Source organism: Chamaea fasciata, unplaced genomic scaffold (genome assembly GCF_029207755.1).
Source record: "Chamaea fasciata isolate MVZ Bird 193981 ecotype frontalis unplaced genomic scaffold, bChaFas1.0.hap1 SCAF_29, whole genome shotgun sequence".
Taxonomy (NCBI): Eukaryota; Metazoa; Chordata; class Aves; order Passeriformes; family Sylviidae; genus Chamaea; species Chamaea fasciata.
In genome coordinates this window covers 4611066-4627903 of record NW_027094114.1, presented here as the reverse complement: position 1 = coordinate 4627903, position 16838 = coordinate 4611066, and the positions used below count along the sequence as shown (strand labels likewise).

At 51.4% G+C, this 16838-nt stretch overlaps 1 protein-coding gene across 1 annotated transcript; it reads left to right on the top strand.

The window, feature by feature from the left end:
- The first annotated feature begins 3205 nt into the window (after positions 1–3205).
- On the top strand, positions 3206–3991 carry LOC136302582 (olfactory receptor 14C36-like). Its single transcript, XM_066206050.1, has one exon. The coding sequence runs from the start codon at positions 3206–3208 to the stop codon at positions 3989–3991; it is 786 nt and encodes a 261-aa protein (XP_066062147.1).
- The last annotated feature ends 12847 nt before the right edge of the window (positions 3992–16838 follow it).

Genomic DNA, 16838 nt, shown 5'->3' with positions numbered 1-16838 from the left:
AAGTTGAGCCTGTTTCAGCTTTTTCTCCCAAAATCTTATCTCCCAGCTAGTAAACAAAATTCAGCAAACATAAAACCACCACAGGAAGGGACAGCATCTGCCTTGCCAGGGGCTGGAGCTCAGGCCTTGGCCTTTTGCATTCCTGAAACACATGCAGGTTTGCTCAGCATCAGAGACACCTTTGCCTTGTTTGTCCCCACCTGTCATCAGTGCCTGCGGTGTTCTGCTCTAACTGGAACCTGGGGACACTTTCTCAGGCGTGTCCCTCAATGGGACCTATTTAAAACTTCAAGAAACTTTGGCGTTTTTAATCTGACTTTGAGTCCTTAAGAAGTTTTTTGAACACTCTCTCAGGGACTGAGTCTGATGTAAACAACAGCAAATCCCCAAGAGGCTCATTAACATCCTTGTGCTGTGTCTGTGCTGCTGAGCTGGGCCGGGCTCCTGACACAGAGGCACCTCCTGGCAACCAAGATGAGCTTCAAAAAGGCATTTCTCCATCAAAGTGGCTCCTGTGCACAGCCCAGCAGGGCTGGGGCACTGCTTGCAGCCACCCTGGGCACAGCACACAGGCACAGAGAGCTTCAATCACTCAGGGCTGGGAAGACGCTGAGGACTGACTGGGCGAGAATCATTTCCAGCCCTTGACACTGGAAGCCTCTGGCTGCAGGACAATGCAGCTGCAGCTCCTGCAATGATCTCCTAGAGCAGGAACATCCCACTGACTATGGATTCTGTAAGTACAACTCAGACTATCTCTGCTGTAAGCATGTGGACATGCTCAGGGCTTCTGCTCACTCCAGGAATATTTCCAGGACAATAATTTTTATAAAGATAAAATTTACTCAGTCATTGTTTTCAGTTTCTTACTCCTGGTGAATGGGGGGGATAAATAATAAACAACTTCATGTTTAAAAGTCCCTAAGGCATCTGAACTATACCTCCAGTGCTATTCATGGGTTCCCAAAAGTGCTTTCATCCACTCCTTTGCCCATGGACAGCACCAGCATCACCTTCACTGGAGCCATCAGGCTTAGTCCTATCTCCAAGCTCCAAACAGAACCTGCCCCCAGCCAGTGCCCTGCAAACAGGCAGGTTTCTGTAGGGCCAAGGAGAGTGCACAGAGATTTGGGGTCTGTGAGTGCTGGCAAGGAGAGATCCGGAACAGGGAAATACCTCCAGGAGAAAAATCTCCAGGAAGCAGAGAGAAGATCAGGCAATGAGAGAAAACAAAACCCAGAAATGCTGTGGCAGGGCGAGATCTCCATAGGATCCTTTCCAGTGCAGCCCCTCCCTCGGAACAAGCCCCCTCCCTCTTGTCCCCCAGCCAAGCCTCTGCCCTCAGGGCTGGGGGTCTGTTGGGGGTAAGGTTTGTTTCTTCTTTCTCTAAAGAATTTTTTCCCCATAAGTTACCAAGGAGACCAAGTGTTGGATACTTGAGAGTACTTAACCAAAACAAAGAGGTGGACAAAGTTAGAAGGAAGAGATAATGCAGGTAAAAGACAAAGTTTGAGACAGCTGCGGGCTCTTCTTTTTCTGGCGGTCGGGGAGAGAGAGAACGGCAGTTGCTGGCTGGAAAAGTTTCACTGTGGCCAAAAGGATCCAGTCCTGGAAAATCTACTATCATCAGTTCTGCCTCGCCTTCGGCTTCTTCGCCGCTGCTCCTCTTGCTACAGCGTGACCCTGCACCCCCTGCGCTGCCGGGACACCCTGCCATCCCAGCTACCAGCCCGGGACTTTTCCATTGTTTCAGCTTGGTGCTCTGAGGATCCTGCAGAGACACCGAAACCAAACTGCCCTAAGTTTTGTGAAACAAAACCCTCAAGGATCTTGGTACTGTTTTCGTTTATTATTAATGCTGTAGTTGTTCGGTGAGGGTTTTTTTGTGTTTTTTTTACTTTGTAATACATACTAATAAAAAACTGCTATTCCTATTTCCCAAATCTTTGCCTAAGAGCCTCTGATTGTAATTTATAATTAAAAAAGAAAAAAAAGAGAGTGAAGGGGGGGGGGGGTTACACTCTCCATCCCAAAAGAAACTGCAGTTGTTTTTTTTTTTTATTACCTAGCAGATACCTGTCTTCCCAAAACAAGAGAGGGTCCAAGGCATGAAGCCCCTCCTGTGCAGGCAGAGCTGCAGCAGAGCCGTGGGGCAGCTCTGCAGCCCAGGGCCCAGTTCCCTCTGCAGGGCACAGGGCTGGGAGCAGCTGCCTGGCACTGGGGGGCTCTGGGAGGGGGCACAGCTGGCTCAGGGTGACCCTGTCCCCAGTGCCCGGCTGTGGGCAAGCTGTCAGTGCAGCCAGGGAAGGAGCTCCATCTCATTTAATCCAGTGCCATCATTAGGACACTTGAAAGTCTCCCTGAGACTTCCTTCCAAGCTTCCAGCTTCCCTCCACAATGCAAACCTGCCCTGTAGCATCTTTGTGTTATCTGAAAGCCCCACGGGGAGACACACAAGTTCTGTGATGGAGAAAATGCTGTTGGGTTGGTGGAATGAGTCCCGTGTGTCCTTGGGTACAAATGTGGGGCTGAGCCCTCGAGAAGAGGATGGACATTGGGTGGACTGTGGTGGATCCATCAGCTCTCAGCAGTGTCAGGATGGTTTTTAAAGGAAACATGGGAGGGTGATCATCCTGTGTAGGGGACAGGTGAAAGCCCAGAGAATCCTGGAACAGGACAGGGTGACAGACCTCCTCCCCTCATTCTCCATGCACCACCTTGCCTCAGAGAACTTGCTCTGTTCTCCCTAAGCACAGCAGCAGAAATGCTGAGAGTTTCTGACATCAAAAATAGTCAAGTGGAGATGAAGAAAAGCTGTTGAAAAAACTCTAGAACATTTAAACAGACTTTACCATTCCTGGTCACTGGCAGTGGGAGTACAAGCTGACAGAGACTTCTGTATTAACAGGGTTTCAAAGTGGAACACGAGGACGGGTTCCCTGTCCCCCTCTCACGTCTGCACGGCAAGGCTGAATTGTAAAAACCCTGCATGTAATTGCCCTGAACCTGAAGACCCACTCAGCCAGCACCAACCAGGGCTCCCCAGTTGGAGTTTAAGGAAAATCTGCTAGAAAATCTAAAGGCTGTCAGTGTGATACAGAAGAATGGTCTGTGGGAAAAGGCTTGGATTTTACTGAAAGAACTTTCTCCTAACTTGTCACTGATCTTTTCTCCGTGAACAGGCCCCCATGTCCAGAGTCAGCAAATGTCCAACAGCAGCTCCATCAGCCATTTCCTCCTGCTGGCATTGGCAGACACGTGGCAGCTGCAGCTCCTGCACTTCTGCCTCTTCCTGGGCATCTCCCTGGCTGCCCTCCTGGGCAACGGCCTCGTCATCAGCGCCGTAGCCTGCGGCCACCACCTGCACAGCCCCATGTTCTTCTTCCTGCTCAACCTGGCCCTCACCGACCTGGGCTCCATCCTCACCACTGTCCCCAAAGCCATGCACAATTCCCTCTGGGACACCAGGACCATCTCCTACACAGGATGTGCTGCACAGGTGTTTCTGTTTGTATTTTTCATTTCAGCAGAGTATTTCCTCCTGCCCATCATGTCCTATGATCTCTACGTGTCCATCTGCAAACCCCTGCACTACAGGACCCTCCTGGGCAGCAGAGCTTGTGCCCACATGGCAGCAGCTGCCTGGGCCAGTGCCTTTCTCTATGCTCTGCTGCACACGGCCAATACATTTTCCTTGCCCCTGTGCCAGGGCAATGTCCTGGGCCAGTTCTTCTGTGAAATCCCACACATCTTCAAGCTCTCCTGCTCCAAATCCTACCTCAGGGAATTTGGGGTTTCTGTTTTCACTACCTCATTAGGACTTGGCTGTTTTGTGTTCATGGTTTTCTCCTATGTGCAGATCTTCAGGGCCGTGCTGAGGATTGCCTCTGAGCAGGGACGGCACAAAGTCTTTTCCACCTGCCTCCCCCACCGGACTGTGGTCTCCTTGTTTGTCAGCACTGTAGCCTCTGCCCACTTGAAGCCACTTTGAGTCTCCTTCCCATGCCTGGATCTGTCACTGTCAGTTCTGTACTCGGTGGTGCCTCCAGCCCTGAACCCCCTCATTTACAGCCTGAGGAACCAGGAGCTCAAGGCTGCAGTGTGGACACTGATCACTGGATGTCTTCAGAAAGACTAAACTGCTTGCCAGGTTCTGCAGATCACTTGTAATAAATGACATATTTGATAGCCCTGTCTGGTTTGGTTACTGGGTGATTTTCTTGGTGTAAGTTTTCAGTGATCTTCACAAAGCAAGGCAATTGTTGCTGTCCTTTATTGTTTTGTTTCCCTGAATGTTTCCTGTGGCCCCAGACTGTGTTATTGATGAGCTATGCTCTTGCTGGCTTTTAAATAAACAAAAGGATCTCCCAGCTAGGTTTTTACCTGAGATTCCCCTTTTGTTCTCTTCTCTAGAGCTGCAGCAGCAATGTCTGTATGCAGAGCTGGGGGCAGATCAGGGCAGGCACAGCAGCTGTGCCCAGGAGCAGCAGCCCTTGGTGTTGGCAGTGCTGCTCCCGTGGCCCTGCCCCGCTGCCCTCCTGGCCCTGGTGTTGCTGTAGGGCCTGAGTGCTCTCGGGAATCGGGCACAGGGCTGGGGGTCGCAGTGCTGGGGCTGCAGCAGGGACAGGCCATGGGCTCCGCTGGGGCAGCGCTGACGCCTCAGGGCAGGGCCTGGGGGCTCCAGGCTCCTTGCCCAGGCTCTCTCCAGGACACGCCCAGGCCAAAGCTCAGCAGAGAAAAGCCCATGAGCAGCCCCAGGATGGCTGTGGACAGGGTGGGGGCAAACAGCATCCCACCATGGGAGCCTCCCTTGGCTGTGTGGGGAAGCTGAGGGACCTGGGCTCCTGGACCTTCTGAAGAAGAGGCCCAGGGCTCATCCTGCAACTGCTTCAAAGGTGGTTTCAGAGAATCACACAATCAGGAAGGTTGGAAATGACTTTGGAGATCATCAAGTCCAACCTGTGCCCTGACACCACCTTTTCTCCCCTGAGCCTTCTCTCCTCCACGATAAAATGCCCAGACCCTTCAGCCATTCCTCATAGGACTTGTGTTCCAGACCCTTCACCAGCCTTGTTGCCGTTCTGTGGACACGCTCCAGCCTTTCAATGTCCTTCCTAAACTGGGGGCCCAGAACTGGGCACAGCACTCGAGGTGCTGCGTCACCAGTGCCAAGTACAGGGGAAGAATCATTGCCCTGGTCCTGCTGGCCACACCATTCCTGATCCAGGCCAAGTGGCATTGGCCTACTTGTCCACCTGGGTACACTGCTGACTCTTGTCCAGCCTGCTGTCCAGCAGTGCTCCAGGTCCCTTTCTGCCTGGCCACTGTCCAGCTGCTCTGTGCCCAGCCTGTAGCACTGCAGGGGTTGTTATGGCCAAAGTGCAGGACCCGGCCCTTGGTCTTGTTAAACCTCCCATTGTGGGATTTGGGCCCTGGATCCAGCCTGTCCAGGGCCCTGTGCAGAGCTCGCCTACCCCCCAGCAGATCCACACTCACACCCAGCTTGGTGTCACCCTTTTTCCATGAGGCCTTACAGTAAAAACTGTCTCCATGTTCCGTGAGGCTGTGCAATTTCACAATGGTCCCTTTAGTCCCAAAGGCTCTACAGTTTCACAATGGCCTCCACATTCCAAGGGGCCCCTTGGTGCCACAATGGTCCCTTGGCTACCCGGCCCCTGTCACAATGGCCTCTTGGTCCCATGAGGCACCACAGTGTCAAAATACTTTCCTTCACTCAATGACTCCCCTCAGTGCAACAACGGCACCCTGGTTAGATGAGGTCCTGCAGTGTCACAGTGGTCTCCATGGCTCCATGAGGCCACATACAGTGTCACAGTGGCCCCTTGGTTCCATGAAGGCCCAGAGTGCCACAATGGTCTCCTTGGCGGTGCAGTGTCACCATGGATCCCTGGTTACAAAAGATCCTGCAATCTCACAACAGCCCTTGCTTCCCCAGAGCCCTCCAGTGTCAAAATCATCACAGAATCACAGAAGTAATCAGGTTGGAAAAGCTGTTTGAGATCAGGAAGTCCAACCAGTGACCCAACACCACCTTGTAACCCAGACCATGTCTAGCCTGTCCAGGGCCCTGTGCAGAGCCCTCCTACCCTGCAGCAGATCCACACTCACACCCAGCTTGGTGTCAGCTGCAAATTTGCTGATGGTGGACTCAATCCCCTCATCCAGACCATCAATGCAGATGTTGAAATCCATGCTGGCTGGGTCTGATCCCTCGGCCATCCTGTGGGTGCCATGTGATGGCACTCGAGGTGATCTGTTCCATAACCTTGCTGGGCACCGAGGTCAGGCTGACAGGCCTGGAGTTCCCCAGATCCTCCTGCCAGCCCTTCTTGGGGATGGGCTCACATTGGCACCTCCAGTCCTCTGGGACCTCCCTGGGGAGCCAGGACTGATGAGAAATGATGGAGAGCAGCTTGGGGAGCTCATCCACCAGCTCCCTCATCCCCCTAGGAGGGGTCCCATCTGGTCCCAGAGACACCTGTGAGCATCTGAGTGGCTCAGCAGGTCAGCAGCTGCTTCCTCCTGGATTACAGGGGGGCTGTTCTTCTCCCTGTGCCCATCTACCAGCTCAGGAGAACACTTGTCCTAAAGACAACCTGACTGATTGTTGAAAACTGAGGCAAAGAAGGGGTTAAGTACCTCAACCTTTTCCTCATTTTTGGTAACCATATCCCCCCCCCCAATAAGGAATGGAGATTTTCCTTACCCATCCTTTTGCCATTAATGTATTGATAAAATCATTTGTATTACCATTTACAGAAGCAGCCTGCTTAAGTCCTAATTGAGCTTTCACCTCTCTAATATTCTTTGTGCATGACCTAGCAACATCCTTTAATATTTCCTGAGTTTCCTCCCCATCTGTCCAAAGGTGATTTACCCTGTTTTTTCCCCTGAGTTCCTGCAAAAAACCTTATGCCCAGCCAGGGCAGTCATTTTCCTTTCTTGCTCATATTTTGGCACAGAGGGACAGGCTGTTCCTGCTCCTTCCAGATTTCTTTCTTGAAGTGTGTCCATCTTTATGGGAATCCTTTGTTTTTAAGGGCTGTTTCCCTTTAAAAAAATTGGTACCTTATTTGGCACTCCCCAAATTTGCATCCTGAATACACTGAAGTCTGCTCTCTGTCAGGCCAGTGTAGAAGTTTGTTGATGCCCCTCCTTTTTTCATAATATTTAAAAACTCAAAAATTGCATCATCACTGTACCTCTGACCACCACATCTCCCACCAGCCCTTCTCTGTTTTTGAACAGCAAGAGACAGAGCTTTCCTTGGCAGTGGGAAGAGAAGGAAACCTCCCCAAAGCTTGAAAGGTTCAGCCTGGAGCTGAGCAAAAAGAAAAGTCCCTCCAGGGCAGAATTTTGGTGCAGGAGGTGTCCCAGCGTGAGGCCGGGCCATGGCCTGGCTCTGTGTGCCAGGAGCCGGCAGCGCTGGGTGCAGGGAGCCCAGGGAGGGCACAGAAATGCTGGGCTGAGAAATGCTGGGGGGACAGCGAGATGGGCGTGTGCAGCCGGCCAGGGCACACCAGCAGCACGCACAGGGGGCACAGCCTGCAGGACACATGGCCAAGGGCCGGGCAGGGCTGGCAGGGCCACAGGCACCCAGGCCTTTGTCCCCTGGGCTCTGCCAGCGCCTCTGGAGGCCCCACAAAACGAACTTTCCTTTCAGGGGCTGCACTTTGCTCCTGCCCGGCCCCTCCCTGCGGAGGCTGGCAGGGCTTGCAGCTTTGTGCCATTTGTCCTCACTGCCCCTCCCATCCCACTGCCCCACAACCAGCCCCGAGCCACCCGGGAGGGACAGGCCCTGCTGTGCCAGGCCTGGGCTCAGGGCTTGGCCTTTCTGCTCCCTCCAACCAGCCCAGGCCTTGCTCAGCATTGCAGTTCCCTGCTCACAGCCTGCAGCTCCCTGCAATCCTGGCCTCAAGGATCTGCTCTCAGCAGTCCCTGGGGAGCCTTTGGCACTCCCTGCCCTCAGTGGGGCCCAGGGATGCTCCAAGGGACTTGGAGTTCTGCTTCTGCCTCCTTGAGCAGCTTCTTCAACCTTCTCTCAGTGCCTGGAGCTTCTGGACTCAGCCCCAAACCCACCGTGGTGCTCATGAAAATCCAGAAAGGTCTCAGGATCTCCTTGTCTTCCTTCATTTGTCTTCAAGTCTCCAGGGCTTGTGCAGCTGCTTGGAGTCAGTTTGGAGTTCTCTTATGGAGGAAGATTTCAAAGTGCACCTCCTGCTTTTTTTTCTAATCCAGGGTGCATTTTTTTTAATTTTTCAGATCATTGCCAACATGAAAGAAGCATTCCCCAAGTGATCTTAATGCTGAATGTCTCCTTAGGAGGTCTGGGCATGGAGAATTAGCCCCTTGCAGGCTGACCTTGTTTGGACAACCTGCTCCTCATGCTAACCTCACCGTGTCTGAAATCATCCACCAAGGACTGACATCTGAAATAATTTTTGTAAATTAGCAATTTTTCTTTAAAAATAAAATTTATAAGGAAATCATAATAATATTTATAAATATATAGAACACTATTATATATGTTTTTTACCTATGTTTGACATCTATTTAAAAAAACCCAAATTGCTACATTTTTACACCCCCCCAAAATTATTGGTCATTGGTTCTAAGTAACACAATTCCCTTCATTAATTCATTGACAATATCTGGCTATTGATTCCTCCCTCTTTATGCCAATTAGTCCTATTTTTATTCCTTTAGTCATCTTCTTTATCGTTTTCTCAGACAGAGTAAAAGGGGCCACTTTGGGGACCACGGAGACATTTCTGGGGCACATTTGGGGCAGTTCTGGACCTGGGGATGGAATCTGAAGAAAATTTGGGGGTCTGAAGGACATCTGGGGGAGCCGGGTGGGCACTTGGAGGTCAGGGAGGGGAATCTGGGGCCCTTCGGGGTCCGGGCGGGCACTTGGGGGACCCTGAGGGGACTCTCTGGGGCGCGGGGAATGATGGGAGTTGTAGGCGCGGGTAGAACACGGTGTAACGGGGCCGCGGAGCATCACGGGAGTTCGAGGCGCATCTCCAATGGCTGTCGGAGAGGCGCTGGGCATGACGGGAGATGGAGTCACGGCTGGAATAGGGCTCTGTGTGCGCCGCGGAGCATGCTGGGAGCTGTAGTCCCGGGAGTGCATAAAGCCGAGCTGTGGCGGGTCCCGGAAGGCGCTTGGCGGACACTTCTGCGTCCGAGTCGCGACTTGAGGCCCTCGGGGGAAACGTGTGCGGTTCGGGAGGAATTGGGGGGAACTTGGGGAGCTCGAACCGGGCGCTTTAGGACACGGGGCACAGCAGGAATTTTCGGCGCGAGACTGTGTTCGGCAGAGCTCTGAGAGCACGGGGGATGATCGGAGATGAATTCCCAGAAGTGGCTCTAACGGGCATCTCTGGGGTTGGGAGCATTCAGGGGAGTCGGGGACGATTTTGGGGGGTTCCAAATAAATACGGAGGGGGCACTTAGGGATCCTGGAGGGTCTGGGGGAAACTTAGGGGACACATGGGGGGGAAAGGGGATACGGGGGCGGGGTTCTGTGGAGCGCGGGGCATGACGGGCATTGTTGTCCGGGGTGCAAAGTGGCTCAATTGGGCCGCGGTGCATGACGGGAGTTGAAGGCAAAACCAAAACGTGGCACCGACACCAGGCACCGCCCCGAGGCCCCGGTTTCCTGGCACTGATTAGGTGCTGGCGTTGACGGGCGGGAGCCTCGGCAAATGGGAGTTTGCGGAGGCGGGAACAGCCGATTCAACCCCTCTAGTCCTTCCCCGTACAGCCCAGTTGTACCCCAGTGCCCCTTCAGTCCCCCCCTTTACAGCCCATTTCATCACCAGTACAGCCCAGTCCCTCCCAATACCCCTGAGTTCATTCCCTTTCCCTTCCAATTCCCCCCAATATCTTTCATAGCACGCCCCCATATCCCCCAGTCTTCCTCACACTGTTGCCATTGTCCCTAGTTTGTCCCAGTGTGTCCATGGCCACAGCCCCTTGCAGTGGCCCAGAGCAGGTTGGGATGCTGATCCACCCTCACAGCCGGCCCAGGGCAGGGCTGGAGTGGTTTTGGTGGCCCCTTGGGCTGGCACACACTTGAGGAGTGTGTCTGTTTTCAGTGGGGAAAATTACGAGTTTTACGTTGCTTCAAAAATAGAAAAGCCCTTTTTGCCTGAGTGCAGGCAGCTCTCTTAGCAAAGCAGGTCCCAGGTGAGTGAGGACAGGCAGGATGGGCTTGGGGAATGTTATCCATACTGGGTCAGACCTCAAGGCACAGCTTCTCTGAGCAGGCCTTCTGAGGAGAGGCCCTGGATCAATATCAATCACAGAATGCTGCAATCACCTCTCCTCTAAAGAGAACAGTAATAAAACACACTCTTTATAACAGGAATGTGTATTTCTTAGAAGCTCTTTGAAATCTTTCTCCATAACTGCAGTACAAAACCTTCCTAATGAACTGCACCAGAGCAGAGGGAAATCAAGGCAGAGCCGTGGTTTGTCAGGACTTGCTTGATCCCAAAGAGCCCCGTGGTGCATTTGGTGCTGAGCCCTCAGGGCCTGAGAGGAGATGGCACAAACCTTTCCAGGAGTCCAAGTCAGAGGAAAAACCCAGCGTGTCTCAAAGCATTCCTGGGTCCCACTGAGGTCCATCCCCAACACAGGCTCCTCATGGACTCCTTGGAGGAGAGAACTGGAGGCCAAGAGTGCCCAAAAACCTCTCAGAGACGGAGTGTGGGAAGGAAAACCCAAAGTACCTTAAAAGACATTGAGTAGCTCAGAGCATTAATGAGCCCCACTGAGTGTCAGTACAAAGCCTCTCTAGGGACTAATTACAGCAGATAATTGGAGGCCATGACTGCACAAACCTCTCAGAGTGATTCAGTGTCAAAAAGTAGTACTTTAATGACACTTGAGTAACTTGAGGCATTAATGAGCCCCACTGAGTATTGTTAGTGACAAAACATCTCAAGGGACTTATTACAGCAGACAATTCGAGGCCCTGATTGCACAAAGCCCTCAGAGACTCCCAGGCAAAAGCAAAACCCAAAGTGCTTTGAAAAACCTGCAGTCCCTGGGAGCACTGAGGAGCCCCCCAGGGCCATTCCTGACCAAGGCTCCCCAGGGACTGGTCCCAGCAGATCCCTGGGGCCACTGGGGTGTGGGGGGATGCTGAGGGCAGGACAAGGGGGTGACAGTGCCCAGCCTTGCTGGGGCTGTGCCAGGAGGCCCCAGGGCCTCAGGACAAGGTGTCCCCTCCCAGCCCTTGGTGGCACAGACCCTGCTGTGCCCCAGGGCACCAAGACTTGGCTTCTCCTGGGCACTGCCAGCCCTGCCAGGCCCTTGGCCATGTCCAGCACAGCTTGTCCTGCGCTGTCCCACAGCTGCTGCTGTGTCCCTGCAGGCTGCACACTCCCATCTCGCTGCCCCCCTGGCTCTGCCCTGCATTTCCCTTTCTCTTCTCCCTGATATCCTGGGATGGAACGTGTGAGAATGGTTCAAAGCTGTACCAGGGATGGTTTAGACTGCACAGGAGAAAGTCTTTCTTTACTGGGAGAGTGTTCAAACACTGAACAGGCTCCCTGGAGAGGTGGTTGATGCCCCAGGCTTTCAGTGTTTCAGAGACATTTGGATAGTGCCCTTAATGACTGCTTGAAGTTTTGGTCAGCCCTGGAGGGGTCGGTCAGTGGGACCAGACCATCATTCTGCTCTGACCTGCAGATCATTCCCAACGGCACTATCCTGGTCCAGCCTATCCCATTCCACAGTCACAGCTGCACATGGATCCCTGCAGCAGCTGTGCTCAGACACTCGTCTGCTCAGCAGCTTCCCCTGGATTCCAGTCTCAGCAGCTGAGGCATTTGGACATCTGAGCCCCGAGGCCACAGCCCCACTGCAGGTGCTGGTGCAGACCAGACACACCCCACAGCCCCAAACCCTTCAGTCCAGTCCCTCCGGTCACTCCGTGGCGGCACCATGGGCAGATGGGCTATTTGGTGCCGTCCTCCAGCTGCTGCCCTCACAGCCCCAGGCTCTGTGCTCAGGCAGAACAGAGATTTGCTCACACAGGAGGGAGAATTTAAGTTTAATGAGAGCACAGGACAGACTGCTCTGGTTGGGCTCCTCGCCTCACCTTCCCACAAGTCCTGTGCTATCCAAAACTGCTCTTCCCCTCCATCCCATAATGTTTCCTACACACCAGGGCAAGAATCCCCTTAGTCCAAATGGTGACCTGCTCTCAGTGACTTTGGGGTTTCAGACTTTGGGATTTCAAAGCAGGGCTGATGGCTGTCCCAGGAAAGGAGCTGGGACAAGGTGTCCATCGCTCAGGAGCTGTAATTTGGATTGTCACTTGCCACACTGTTCCTCTGAGCTCTTCTCTGTTCCAGAGATGGGCTCTTAATGAGCTGGTGGCTCTCCTGAGATGGGCCCGGGAGCAGCCCGGGCAGAGAATGAACTGAGTTTGTCCTGCTGCCATTGTTGGTGCCCTGTCTGGGAGTGCAGATGAGTCTCTTCTCTCTTAACCTGACACAACCCAGCAGGAGCATCAATCTCCTGAGGCAGCCGTGTTTGGAGGCTGCACACACAGGCACTGGTTTTGTGTAACAGATGATACCAGATCCTTGGGATGGCTTTCCAGAAATGCACCATGCTTAGAGGAAAGGCTTTGTTCTTGGCCTGGCAATGGATTTGTTCAGGGCCAGGATCACAGATTTGTTCCCAAGGCTGCAGATGAATGGATTTAGGAATGGGAACAGGACTGTGTTCAGCAGAGCTCCAGTTCTGTTGGTCCTCAAGGAAACATCTTCTGCAGGACACGTGCAGAGAGCAATGCAGCTCCCACGGGCAATGGATAAGGTGATGGGATGGGAAGAACACGTGGTCAAAGCTTTCTTCCTCCCAGAGGCTGCTGGAAGATGCAGAACACAGAAAAGGACGCAGATGTCAAATGCCAGAGTCAAACATAAGGAGCCCAGCACGACACACGGTAAGAAGACAGAGTCTGTTTCCCAAAGCAGGCTGGTGTCAGAGCAGGACAGTTTGAACAAGGGGGAGTTGTCCCAGAGGAAATGGGGGATCTTGGAGCCACAGAAAGACAGCTCAGAGAGGAAGAGCAGCGGTAGCTCAGCAGGACAAAGCCGAGGACCCAAGCAGCAACACCCAGGTGGACACAGAGCTGAGGCTTTGTGATGTCAGCGTAGAGCAAAGGGTGGCAGATGGCAACACACCGGTCAAAGGACATGACAACCTGCCAGACAAACTCTGTGCAGCCCAGGGCAAAATAAAAATAGTTTTGGGCAAAGCAGCTGCTTAGTGAGAGAGTGTTCTGACCAGAACTCAGCATCACAAACCATTTGATGCTTGTGGAGGATGTAAACCAGATTTCCGGGAAGGCCAGGCTGCAGATGAAAATGTCCATGGGGGTTTGCAGGTGGTGATCCACACACAGGAGGAAAAGGATGGTTTCATTCCCCATCACTGTTGTCAGGTACATGAGCAGGAGGACTTGAGAGAAAAACTGCTGCAGTCTTGGATCATGCTCTGGGAAACCCTCTAGGATGAACTCAGTAACTGCTGTTGCATTTTCTGGTGCTGAATTCCTGCTCATCTTGCTGAGACAGGAACATGGCAAAAACAAGGGTGATAGTTTCACAGTCTGGACAAACATTTCTATCCTTCCTTCTCTGCTTCTTTCTTTTCCTTCAGTCTTGCCATACAGCACAGTGATTGCATTTCAAACACTTTGTTGCCCAGTACTTCCTAGGGGAGTAGTTTCTTGGTCAGTAGTTTCTTGGGGACTAGTTTCTTGGGGATTAGTTTCTTGCCCAGTATTATCTTGCCCGGTAGCTTTTTGGGTAGTAGTCCCTCCCTCCCTCCCCCCCTCCCCCCCTCCCAGGGATGCCCAGGCTGCCATTGCCTGAACATTTGTCACAACATTCAGGACCAATTTGGATGTGTTTCATGGGTTCTTGCTAAGACTAATGGAATCTGTCCTGAGCACATGTATTCATATCCCCAAATGTTTCTTCCTTTCCCAGAAATTGCCTTTGTAACCTTCAACATCTGCCCCAAAAACCTACTGGAGTGAAAATCATAGGCTTTTCCTTGACACCTCTATATACCTGTCACATTATATGTGTGTGGTGTTGCCTTAACCCCAGCGGTGGCTATAACGATGGTTGCAAAGGCCACAATTCTCCAAACTATGCCTGTTTGATTTTCCATAACTACAAATCTTTCTATTCTTCAAAAGTTATTGACCTATTCTAACATTTTACACACACACCATTCACTTTCCCGAATAAGCTTCAGTTTTAGTTCATTGTCACCTGGTGTGGCTCTCCAGATCACTTCAGGAGCCTTCTTCACTCGAGTGTGATGAATGCAGGCATTTTGCTCTCTGATCTTGATTGCAGTAAAGGTGGTGAGGAGCACCTGGAATGGTCCTTCCCACTGGGGTTCCAGAGTCTTTTCTGCAAAAGACATAACATATACATAATCCCCTGGCTGTATGTTATGTACTGGCCCATCTAGTTCTCTCCTTTGAGGCCCAGCCACATGTTTCTCAGATTCTCTAAGTTGTTTGTTTAGGACCACCATATACCTGTGTAGGGTTTCTTCCCCTACTTGGGTAGGTGTTGTTCCTTCTTGGACCCCATATGATCTTCTATATAATATTTCAAAAGAGCTTAATTTTTCTTTTGTCCTTGGCTTCGTCTGAATTCGTAATAATGCTACTGTAAGAGCTTTAGGCAAAGGTAACTTTGCTTCTTGTCCTGTCTTACAATTTGCTGCTTAATCAGATGGTTCATTTTTTCCACCTGGCCACTTGACTGAGGATGATATGGGATATGAAGTTCCCAGTCTATGCCTCGGTGCCGGCTAATTTGCTGCTCAAGTTTTGAAATAAAATGTGGCCCCCTGTCTGAAGACATTGTGCCTGGGACTCCAAAACACGGTATTATTTCCTGTAACAATGCTTTGGTTACTTCCTGTGCTTTGGCAGTTCTGGTAGGGAAAGCTTCTGGCCACCCTGAAGAGGTTTCTGTAAATACCAATATCGATACCCTCCCCATCCTGGGTAGTTCTGAAAAATCAATTTGTCATTGCTGCTCAGGCCCATAACCTTTCCCGATTTGTCCAAGCTTTGGTTTAGGAATACTTTGGGGATTAGTTTGGAGACAAAGGCTACATTGGCGAGTCACTGGAATTACTGTTGTTTGCAAAATTCTGGAAATGATTCTGTCCTTCAAATAGTTATACAGAGTGTCTATTCCCCAGTGTGTTTTCTCATGTTCCTCTTTCACCAACGACCATGGCATGTAATAGGGAATCACAAGTCTTCCTTTCCCTTCATCTGTGATTGCCCGCCCTTCTTGGTTATAACTTCCATTTTCTTGCTCAGTTAGCATCTTGTTCTTTTTTGCTATACCTTGACTTACCTTCAGTAGAAATCTGTCCATCTGGAATTAAGGCTGCCTCAACTGTCTCAATAATCACCTCACCTTTAGCTGCTTCTTTTGCCTTTCTGTCCACCTGCTCATTTCCTTGATGTGCATGATGGCTACTTTTTCAGGTAGCAGGACTGCCCCCAATAGTTTTATTATCTCCTGGGAATGTTTAATACTTTTCCCTGGTGAGTTCAACAGTCCTCTTTCTTTCCAGATGGCTCCATGAGCATGAGCCATCCCAAATGCATACTTTGAGTTTGTATAAATAATAATTTTCTTTCCTTTTGCCTGTTCTAAAGCCCAGGTTAGGGCAATTATTTCAGCCTTCTGTGCAGAGGTGTTGGTTGGTAATGGTCCAGACTCTATTACTTCTCTGCTCGTGGTAACAGCATACCCAGCATATCTTTTTCCACTGATCACACAGCTGCTTCCATCAGTAAATCAAGTCTCAGGGTCCTCGAGAGCGGTGTCCTTCAGATCAGGGCGACTGGAGTAGGTGGCTTTGATGGTCTCCAGGCAATCATGGATCACTGGTTCTCCCGTATCCCCACTGACAAAGGAAGCTGGGTTCACAAGATTAGTTACCACAATTTCTACATGATCTTGCTCTACCATTATGGCTTGGTATTTCTGGAACCTCTGTGGGGAAAGACAATGTCTGCCTTTTACCTGCAGGACTGCGGACACTGTGTGGGACACTAGTATCTTCTAGATCTGCTAGCATCTTCTAGCATGACTGTGGGACACAGTCATCTTCTGGCCTAGGGTGAACTTGTGTGCTTCCTGAATGTTCATCACCACTGCAGCAGTGGCTCTGAGGCACCCTGGCCATCCCTTGGCTGCTGCATCCAGCTGCTTGGAAAAGTAGGTGACTGCCCTGTGACACAGACCCAGGTCTTGTGCCAGTATTCCCAAAGCAATCCCCTGCTTTTTGTGAGAAAACAAAAAGAATGGTTTACTCACATCTGGAAGTCCCAGGGCTGGAGCTGACATGCGGGCCTTCCTTAGGTGTTTGAAGGCTCGTGTTGCTTCTTTTGTCCATTGGAGGTCTCTGGTTCCTTCTATAACCAAGGCATATAGGGGATTGTAAATCCACAATTGTAAATCCACAGTCTACACCAGCCTGTCAGGCCCAAAAAGGTTCTCAGTTCCTTTACTGTCTGGGGTTTTGGGGTCTGGCATGTTGCTTCCTTGCAATCCTGCCCTAAGATCTTTTGTCCAGCACTGACCTCGTAGCCCAGGTAGAAAACTCTGCCTCACTATCTGAGCTTTCTTCTGGGATACTAGATACCCTTTTAGACCCAAAAAGTTTAGGAGGCTTACTGTCCGATCCACGCATGTCTCTTCAGTTCAAGTAGCTATCCGGAGGTCATCTACATACTG